Source organism: Bactrocera tryoni, chromosome 3 (genome assembly GCF_016617805.1).
Source record: "Bactrocera tryoni isolate S06 chromosome 3, CSIRO_BtryS06_freeze2, whole genome shotgun sequence".
Classification (NCBI taxonomy): domain Eukaryota; kingdom Metazoa; phylum Arthropoda; class Insecta; order Diptera; family Tephritidae; genus Bactrocera; species Bactrocera tryoni.
This window is the reverse complement of record NC_052501.1, coordinates 41,964,034-41,974,764: the sequence shown is the minus strand read 5'-3', so window position 1 is coordinate 41,974,764 and position 10,731 is coordinate 41,964,034. Positions and strand designations below refer to the sequence as shown.

Below are 10,731 nucleotides of genomic sequence, written 5' to 3'. Positions count from 1 at the left end.
TTTCCGTAATAAAGTTGAACGATTTATAAACGTTGTTCAGGCGTCTGTCAAGTTTTTCCATGATGAAATGCCACATAATACTGTACAAAAGGAACATGACAGCTCGACACGACTCACGCGTGATCTGTCAAAAAAAGGCTATTGAAGAAAGTACCTCTAAAGAATCACCCGTTATTACAGTTTCAAAATAGGAGAAATCGGATTCCGACTTCGCCTACTTCTCACTAATATTAACATTCGTCGTATGCTTTTACTATAAAATATATAGCCTTAGAACCGAAGATAGAACGTTGTTAAATAGTGCCATCGAGGGGCACCTCCTGTCTAAAAATGTTCAAAATCGAACTATTACTTTTTAATCAGTGAAATTAGTCCAGGCATTATCCTAGCACCATAAACGACATATTTTTTGTGTTTTTTTTTTTGTGTTTTATTGAAACGTAACAAGATATGGTTTTACATTTAATTCGAATTGCAACTAGTGACAAATGTACTAACAAGCAATATTTTTCATAACATATACGGTAAAACAATAAAAGCTCTATTAAGAACCTTTTTCAAAAATAAACTTTGTATTAAAACTAAATATTATAATATTTGTTATTTGCTTAGAAGGTCAAGGAACTTTGTTCTTTTCAATCTGCGCCTGCTATTTCTAGCCTTTCCTAGTTGTCGGGCTTCAGCGTTTACGTGGTTTTGCAACCTTGCGGCATGTTTCGATGCCGTTTTGCGAATGACTTCCCGAACCATTTTTATGTGAAGATCACGATGTAGATCTGAGTTCCGTATGTATCACGGGGCATTTACAATTTTTCGCAGGACTTTATTTTGGAATCTTTGCACCATTTCGATGTATAACGGTGCAGCGCATCCCCATAGCTGAATTCCGTATGTCCAAATGGGCTTTAACGTTTGATTGTAGACTAAAATTTTATTTGAGGTTGTTAGAGGTGATTTCTTGCCGATTAACCAATTTATTTTGTTGTATTTTAGTTTTAGTTCTGCAACTTTTCTTTGTATATGTTCCTTCTACTTTAACTTTGCATCCAGCGTCAAACCAAGATATTTCGCCGAGGTGGAATACGGAATTACTTCATTCCCAATATATAAGGGGATATACGTATCAGTTTTGTTAGTGAAGTTTATATGTATTGACTTCAACTCGTTGAGAGTAATATTCCATTTTTGTGTCCATTCTACAATTAGGTTGATTGAAGACTGCATTCTGTTCGACGACTCTACTACATTTTTACCAGTAGTAATGATGCAGGTATCATCTGCAAATGTGGCGATTGTGCTGTTTGGCAGCGTAGGCATGTCGCTAGTAAACAAAATGTATAAGAGTGGTCCCAGGACGCTTCCTTGGGGTACTCCTGTTTTTATTGGCTGTAACGTAGTATATGAGTGTCCCTGCTTGATTCTGCAGTAGCGTTTGCTAAGGTAAGACGCAAGTAGCTCAGTAAGATGCTGTGGGAAGAGAAGTCTTAGTTTATGAAGTAAGCCCTGGTGCCATACTCTGTCAAACGCCTGAGATACATCAAGAAAAACAGCTGTGCAAATTTGCTTTTTTCCATCGCATCCTCAATTATATCTGTTATTCGATGAACTTGATCGATTGTAGAATGTTGCGATCTAAATCCAAACTGATGAATTGGTATAAGGTCCTTTTCTTCAATTATGTTCTGAAGTCTTTTTATAATTATAACTTCAAGTAATTTGGACAAAATAGGCAACAGTGAGATTGGACGATATGATGATGCTTCCTGTGCGCTTTTCCCGGGTTTTTGTACCATAATGATTTCAGATACCTTCCATGACAATATGATAATTTTCTTTATGCTATTGAACTTAGCTATCTGACTGCCTAGAAACATATTCTCTAGTATACTTTAGAATAATGACAATGGTAAACATAATCAGTGCATCCCTTCCCCTGTCTCAAATATAATGAATTTCAACTTTTCAAATGTTGGCCTTAAGCCATTTATGTTATATTTTCCAACTAAGGTTTAACTACGGCTTACTTACCGTAACTAGAATCCCGAAAGTTCGTGTTTTCCAATCATGCTGACGTTATTGGTTTCAAAGCGGCGCTAACTCTACTTCTTTTATTTACAAAAAGGGAACGAAATTCCTGTTTTGATAAAACATTATTTCCTTTAGAAAAAACGCCTTTAATGCTAAGTAAGCTTTACGATATATGTGCCTTAACAAATTCAACTATCAAGTACGGGTTTGCTAAATTTCGTAATAACCACACCATCGGAAACGGTAATCTGCTTTAAGGAATGATGTAGGAAGCAATGACGCCAGAAATTTTATTGGTTGACCGTAAACTGAAATTGATTGGGTTAATTATCATTGCCATCTGAAAGTAATGCATATATCTAATCATTCAAGAGTTTTTATGAAAAAGAATACAAACGTTTTTTAAAAACTGATCAAAGAGTCAAGAGTAATTTTTGGAATTCGCATGGTTTTATTTCCAGGTTCTAGCAATATGTAATATAACATATGTTAATGTTATGACATTTGAATCCATTTAGAATACAAGTGTGAGGTTCAAAATTATAGTGCAATTTTTAATTAAAGTCATCACACATCTTATTTTACAGGAATCCTGAATCAATTGATATATACATATACATATATGTACATACATCCTTATCATAATTCTTTAGAAATATTTGCTAACATAAACTAGTTCAGTTTTTACGAGTAAAATGAATATTCAAAGCCAACAGCTGCCAAGCGTCAAGCCGCAGCTTTATGACAATACTCATCATTGCTTGCATATCTACAATACCAATACTACTTTCAAAGCATAGAAACACAAAAGATATGTATGTGGCAAAAAGTAAACAAGAAGCTAACTCGATGCTAAGGCCGACATTATATACCATATGTTTGTTCGCGCACTCTACTAATGTAACTGTACGTTGCATAATATTCAGGTAAATCGCACAAATCGCATTCGCATACTCTGCCCAATATAAGACATACGAGAGCGATCCGATAAGTACTTAGCCTACAAACGAAAAACGAAAATTCTGGACAAAGCCCCCTCTCCCAATAGTTCGACCTTGTCGAAATAGTACGTTTTCTGGGCGTGACCTCAATGACAGCTTATCTGAACCTTACCACCCTAACTGGGACAAGATAACGGTTACAACAACAAAAATAACTGCAAAAGGGACACCTTTTTCTGCAATTTGACGTCGAATCTGCCCAAAAATTCGGAATAGTTAAGCTCTACGACTATTTTGCTTTTGTCTAGGTAGTTGACCACCACATTTTCGGCCAAAGACAGTCTTGACTTTCATCGGAGCACGTTTGCCGAAGGAAGTCCACTTTTTCGACTAACTTTATGTCTCCGGTGTGTAACAGTGGATGCAGGTTCCGTTGATGACCATGAAAACTGCTGTGAAGTGTTCTAACGGTTACGCTTATTGACCGAACTATGAAAGCGTGGCACCATTATTTTGTGCAGCGTATGATCCATGCGGTCTTTTGACGTCAAGCACCTTCACTCAACAAAGTGTCAATAAAATAGTTTAGAGTTTTGTTTCGGTAAATTCCGTACTTCGAGTTTTCGGGGCACATAGACGTCACACATAAAACCATGTTGAAACCAACTTTCTGCGATCATCATCGAAGGTGAAGAGACATTGTATATAGCATTGTTGCACACTTCGATTTCCCTGATCGATTTCCTTTGTAAAATTAAGAATCGAACCGCCACGATATTAATCTTTTTCCATTTTCCCAAAACTTATGATAACAATTCTATCCGAATTGTTTGCAGTAGCCTTATGCCAAAGTACTAAAACTCTCTTGCGATATTTGCGGTGAGTATTAGTATTTATCGTACCGCCCTAGTAGGTATGTAATAGATTGGTATATAATTTCATTAAAAGTATTCATAAATAAATTTAAACAAATTTTATATGAAATGGAGAACTCCTTTAAATAATGGTTTTTATTGTGGTGCGTATAAGTTATCGATACAAAAAATATATACAATTGACATGAGCCACACATACTTGTATATGTATAGTATGTACAAATAATATACTTGCTAATATTTACTACTCTTCGAAAATTTATAAAGGAAAACGTGCACACAAATATATTTAGTCAAGAGAAATCTTTAGAGAAATGCAGCTTGCATGGAATTTGATAATCTTTAAAATGTGAACAAAGTATTTATTTAAGCATTTGTAAAATCATTAGGTGGAGAGGAGAAAAATTCATTGGGCAATGAAAAATATATTTTCGACCTTCTATCAGGTGAAGCATATTTCAGTGTTCGTTCCTCATTGTAGCACATTTCGCGTAGATCGACCTTTATCAATTCATCACAAAAACTCGATAGACTACTGGACTTCGATGTCGGAAAGTCTGTGGGTGCACTTTCATCGCAATCCGACATTTTCTCGGCACGAGTTTTATGTTCATACCTTGAGTCACAAGCACAACTATGTAGTATATGCAGTTCTTTGATATTGGCATTGATTATTTGTTTGCCAATTTCTGGTATGGGTTCCACCGGTGGATAATTAACATCTCTGTCCCAGGGGCCTTTACGACAATTCCTTTGTATCCATTCTCTTTCTTTATTACATGATAAAAATTTCACCGAGAAGAATGGTGGCGGAATTCGTACTACCCAACCGGTGTTCTCTTTGTATATACCACCACCGACATCATATGTCCCCGGTTCGAGATTAGTCATGATCGTGTGCTGTCCGCTGGGTCCCAAACCATTGATAATTTCCCAAGAAGTGCGTCGATCTTCCTCTGTGCAGTATTTCCATTCGTCGAAATTTAATTTTTTCCCATTAAATTTGGCATTTAAGTGCAGTCCATCGTGATATGTCATTTCGTGCAACTCTATCAATTTTCCAGCTTCAAATTCGCCAACAAATTTAAAATTGAATGGCTTCGTCAAAGTAATCTCGCCGATGCCGTGAAATTTCCCTTTCTTAAAGTTTCCTCTATATTGGCTGCCATCTGGATACATATACTTTCCATATCCCTCCATACAATGTATCGCATTGTTGTAACTACCATGAAATTGACTGCCCGTAATGAATGTAAGACCCTTTTGCATTTCCGAAGCAAAATATAGAAAACCCAAAAATATAAAAAAGTATAAGTCAGAATTGTTTTCTTCTTAATTTATAAGATTTTGATTTCTTTTGACAATTCTACAAAAATGTTGATTGAATAAATTATAGCAAATTGTATGCTTTCATGTGGAGACATTCATGTGACATTGTTAGAAATAAAAGTTTAAATTTAGTTGTTATGCCATCGGTCTTGAAGATTACTATATGTTAGTATTCATATGGACTCAATTACGAAATTACGACCTCCGACTTTCGTCACCTCATAATTTATTTGGCATAAATATTGGAAGACATCTCGAAAAAATTGTAGCTCTTTAAATTATCGAAATGTGCGAGCTTGCTTAACGTTCGATACACATAAATCTTTTAATGCCTTCCCAAAAAATCAGCTATATACTTGTATTTGCGATGAACGTTTTAATTTTACTATATAAGTATGTATTTCCAGATTCGAAATAGAGGATCTACTCATCAGGACGCCCTTTTTTAAATATGATCCAGTAGTCATTCAGGCGGGTCAGTATATAAATAGCTTTTAAGAGAAGATTTATGAACGGTACCTCTTCCTGTAAGTTTGATCAAGTAGAAATGGTAACTCTCGATCCTTGTGTGATATATGAAGGGAAATCTTCTCCAAAGTCCAGATCCAAGCCATTAAATTGCTATTTCAACACGATGTTGGAATTCGTGAAGTTTGCTGATGGGTAGCCGATTAAGTTATTTAAAGAATGTGAAGGAAATCGAGAAAGAACTTGTTCCAAAAGTTTATTCTACGAGCTGAACTACCATAAAAGAGTTCGGTTACTAAATATCGCATGAAAAGCATCAATTATTTAAGAACACTATATGTTCAACATATCTTTCTTAAATCCCAAAGACTCACCAAACCCAACATATTTTGATAAAGTCCAATATACTGCTAAGCGCTAGTGAGGCGATGTGATCCCTACTTGGTAACATAGATCCCAGGGCCTTTATCCTGCGTCTGCAGACTGCTATGCAGTCAATTAGCAGATGTTCTGGAGTTTCAGGCTCTCTGTCGTATATTGTAGTATAGATAAGCGATAGTTGCGTTGGAGGTTTATCTCTACGCACCGACTTATGGCAAAGACTTCTGCCTGAAAAAATGCTCGAAAAACTTTCCATAGGTATGAAGAGTTTGGTGCGTGGTCCTGCAACTCCTGCCTCAATTCCATCCAACTTTTTCGAGCCGTCGGTGTACCACTTGATTGTAATATCCCTAAGCAGTAGCTTGATAGTGGAATCATTCTATTCAGCCTTGCTCCTAAGAATAACCTTGAACTGCTTGGTGAAGTTGACCCTTTTGGTAATGCTGTCCCTTTGGAGAAGAAATACACCACTTAATTCTTTCACCATGACTTTGATCGACCACAAATTGCAAGACGTTAGCCAATCAATTGTCACTTCTGACCACCATTTTTTCCGGTCGATAGAGAACGCTCTTACTTGAACACGATTTACAATAGAATATGGTATAACAATTGACTTGATTCAGTTGAGCAGTGGTTTGAATAATACTGTTGTCAATGTTTTTCTTCAAGAATACAGTTGTTGACTAGAAAGGAATAGAGATCTGAGAGGGGAAAGAAAGAAATCAAATCGAGAGTGTAGAGAAATAATAATACGAATTTGGCGTTTCTGTACAATTATATTATATATGGCTGGAATAATGTGCTTCAATCATGAAAATGATATAAAGAGAGCTGGTGAGGTGACAAGCATTTGAAGTATACCTACTTATTCTTTTGCCTGATGACATTATAAATAAACACCAATCGAACAACTTGACCGCTTTTCTCTAACAAATAAAACAAAAATTTCACACTTAAGTTCTTAATCACATTTTTACCTTTAATGTATTATACATATGTATGTATGTCACAAAGGCCACTTGAGCTATAGCTATGACGAATTCAACCACGTCCAGCTCATGTGCTTCAATGATATGCTCATAGAAATACATTGTGACAAAAAAGGACCCGGAAGTTGTAATTAAATATTTCAAAAAAATGTATTTCGCTAAGTTGGAAGAACTGTTCTTAATTAATACGCCAAATATGGGCGCGATCTGTCAACCAATTTGTTTCCAGCAGCTGCTTAAGTCGGTACACCTCAGTAGTGCGTTGCTATTTTTACAATGGAATATCGAACAAAGAATTTGTCTCAAATTTTGTATTTCTAACGAGATTTCGTGTGCAAAATCGTTGCGAATGTTGGAAAAGGCCTACGCTTCTTCAGTATTATCAAAAACACAAGCCTTCAACGACGTTGTAGAAACCGGTGAAGACATACCTCGTTCTGGACGACCTTCAATCTCTTCAACCGATGAAAATATTAAAACAGTAAAGAATATGGTGCTTGAAAATTGTCAGGCAAGTGTTAGAGAGATGGCAAGAGAGTTCAACATCTCTCGCGAATCCTTTCGAATGATTTTGGTGGATATTTTGGGTATGAAACGCGATCTTGGACATGCTTGATCGTGCGAATTCCGATACCACATTCATGGATAGCATTATAACTGGCGATAAGACAAAGGTTTATTAGTTTGACAGGCAAACAAGTCAACAATCATCGGAGTTCCATACTCGTATTCATCGATCGAAGAGATAAGATTCGCTGAAGCAGCTGAAGGCCATCCCAAAAGGTTGCTTTTGAAAAGAGTTTCGAGGACTGGAAAAATCGTTGGCATAAGTGTATTACATCTGGTGGGGATCACTTTGAAGGCGACAAAATAAATATTGATGAATAATTAAATATTTTGCGTTTTATTTGCAATTTCCGGGTACTTTTTTCTCACAACATATTCACACAAATCATTCGCCTTTGTCCAACGTATACACCCAATATAAAAGAAATTATGAATTAGAAATTGTGAAAAGTGAAAAAAACATCGCGAAACCTCTTCGTGCTGCTAAACAATTCAATGTGTAGTGAAACATTGTTATAACAAAAGCATTTATGCGCTCAAGAATTCAATAACGCGACTTAGAAGCACAACAAACATACGAGGCTGCCATCATAGAGCACCGCCGGCATCGATGCTGGGCCAAATTATGGACGCGCCTCAGTTGTTCGGCTTAAGCGAAACGGCACGGTCCACACAACATACGCGGAGAACTCCAAAGAATCGGGCGGAGAATATACAACATAAACACCTGTATACATGTAATAATTACACATACACATCGGTTTTGTTGTTGCAGGTAGATTGTGCGAAACATAGCGATTTGTTATTTATGATCACTGATGGTCAATTATGACGCTTCTTCGTCCAAAGTGTTACAACAAAGCATGAAGCGCGCATGCCCGTACGTTGACAGCCGTTAGAAGAGAACAACAACACGAAACAAGATAAAAAAGCGTACACAAAGGCGGCGCGCCAAACAAAAGCATTGCGCGATCTAATAGAAAATCTAACGGTCATAAGGTTATTTGAATAGAAAAAGTGGCACAGTGAACAATAAACAGAAAACAGAAGCAGACACAAATACATGTTTGTTTTTGTGGAATATACGTCTTAAACTCATACCATTTAACATTTACATATGTCCTCCTCACATACGCTTACAAAATACATAATATGTGTGAAGTTTTAAAAAACAAAAATTGCTATTTATTGCACATCCTCTTGTTCGTCACATACTGTGGCGAGGCACGGGCAGCGAACACAGCGGATTACCCACCGAGGAGCGCGCACAGTAGTTCCACGGACGCCGACACGGAGCACATGGCTATAGCTTTGCCAAAAGGCTTCCGGCCACAGGCGCCACCATTCAAACCAATGCTTCTACCCTTTGCGACGCCGGCGCCTAGTAGTCCCTTCGGCGGCTGGAAACCAATAGTTGGTGCTGCGAACGCACCAACTCACCGCATTACAATGCCACCGCCAACACCGCTGGCGCCACCGCCACTTGCCGTCCTGCAAGAACGTATGGATGCGGCGTCACAAGAGCAAAACATCGGCGGACCACTGCTGGAGTCGATTGTTTATGGTACTTGGAAGCCAGAACGGCCATTGGGACCTAACGAAACGCCAGCGCCCACCAGACGCGTCACTACTCCTGCGAAAGCAGCTCACAACCGTAAAGGACAACGTAAGTGGCACACAACACCAATTGCTTCCAAACTACAATTATATAATTTTACAGCACCTAACGCAATAGAGGAACTGGGTGTTCAACATCCGATCGTGAACGCGCAACCAGACGCTGATGATGTAATATTGTTTCTGAAAAATGGAAGTAGACGGGTTGCGGGAACCCGCGCACCTCACACCACCACAGTGCCGACAGAATTCATCAACGTCAATATATCCGATCCGCGTCTACTGGAAATGGCGAAACAGATAAATGATTCGTTTGGTGGAATTGCAGCATACACACACAAACCCAAAAAACCTACATTACACGAACAAAGCGAAGATACCACGCAGGATGTCGGCATTGAAAATGAGAGCGCCGCCGATGTGGAAACGGAAACGGAAAATTTGCCATTCGATGTTAGCAAAGTGTGGCCAACAGATTTCATTGTTTCGGTGGAAAAGAACAGCAATCAGAACTCTACACCTACTATAAGTAATAGGCTTTCAGCTGCCAAATCAGATGAAATGACAGAGTCGTTGAATGGTTTAAACCTACCAAATGCGCTGTTACCGCAGATTTCGCTCAACATAACGAAAGTTGGTGTACCGTACGAGAAACAGAGCTCTGCCGAGAACCCCACCATTTGTGTACCGCTTACCGTACTAGAGCAGTTAAACCAAGTGGAGGTACTGGAGGTGGAACGAGTATATTGCTTCCCGCTGCCACCTACACACACACGACATACAGGGACTCCTAAGCCGAAAGTTGCAATAGCGAAAGTAGAGAATTTTACAGAATATGAAGCCATAAATGCGTCAAATATGTTGAATTGGAATTCTGTAATGATAACATGTTTGTTAATATTTAATTTTATAAAGTTGAAGTATTCTTGAAAAAGACATAACTATATATGCATGTTTTTTTATAAATGGACTAAGTTATCTTATTATCTGTTAGGTTTATACATACATACTATATCAAGGTTAGGGCTTAAGTCATTCTGTACATGTATTTGGAATTAGGGAAAGGCTACAGAAAGAAAGATTAAATAACACAAATTATAGGAGAAACAAATTACTTGCAATCTGAGGTCGGGAAGTGGAAGTGGAGCGTCGTGGCTGAATATTTAAAGCTTAAAACGGGTTTTCTCAATTTCCGGCAAAACTACGAGTCTCTTAGATTCATTACAAAGTTGTAAGTAATGGAAAGATGTACAACTTTTTTATTAACACTATTTCACATAGCCTCGAAAAATGTTTGTTTCTTATTTTTATATTTTGCAAAATTTTTTTTTCATTAAATTTAAAACTGAACTTTTTTGTCCTAAAAAAGTAATTTTTTTATTTCAAAGATTTATATTTCCACCTTATTTCAACTTAATTTTCAATCAAAAATTGTGAGGTCAAAATACATGATTTTTTAAAACATCACAGCATTTATAATATAAGAAAATTTTATGGAGTTATGTACATATGTACATATATTTATTTTATTTA

At 37.3% G+C, this 10,731-nt stretch overlaps 2 protein-coding genes across 2 annotated transcripts; one reads left to right on the top strand and one right to left on the bottom strand.

Moving 5' to 3' along the window:
- Positions 1–4,166: 4,166 nt before the first annotated feature.
- LOC120772318 (MORN repeat-containing protein 5-like) lies at positions 4,167–5,195 on the bottom strand. Its single transcript, XM_040100836.1, has one exon. The coding sequence runs from the start codon at positions 5,111–5,113 to the stop codon at positions 4,211–4,213; it is 903 nt and encodes a 300-aa protein (XP_039956770.1). The 5' UTR covers positions 5,114–5,195; the 3' UTR covers positions 4,167–4,210.
- Positions 5,196–8,880: 3,685 nt separating this feature from the next.
- LOC120770602 lies at positions 8,881–10,139 on the top strand. The gene is made up of 3 exons (XM_040098206.1): positions 8,881–9,247; positions 9,302–10,074; positions 10,134–10,139. Exons 1-3 carry the CDS (start codon positions 8,881–8,883, stop codon positions 10,137–10,139), a joined length of 1,146 nt encoding a protein of 381 aa, XP_039954140.1.
- Positions 10,140–10,731: the final 592 nt, after the last annotated feature.

Bases quoted from the DNA above. Each gene is read 5' to 3' on its own strand.
- LOC120772318 (XM_040100836.1), bottom strand. From the start codon at position 5,113: ATGCAAAAGGGTCTTACATTCATTACGGGCAGTCAATTTCATGGTAGT.
- LOC120770602 (XM_040098206.1), top strand. From the start codon at position 8,881: ATGGCTATAGCTTTGCCAAAAGGCTTCCGGCCACAGGCGCCACCATTC. The intron at 9,248-9,301 runs GTAAGTGGCACA...ATAATTTTACAG, and splicing joins TCACAACCGTAAAGGACAAC to CACCTAACGCAATAGAGGAA.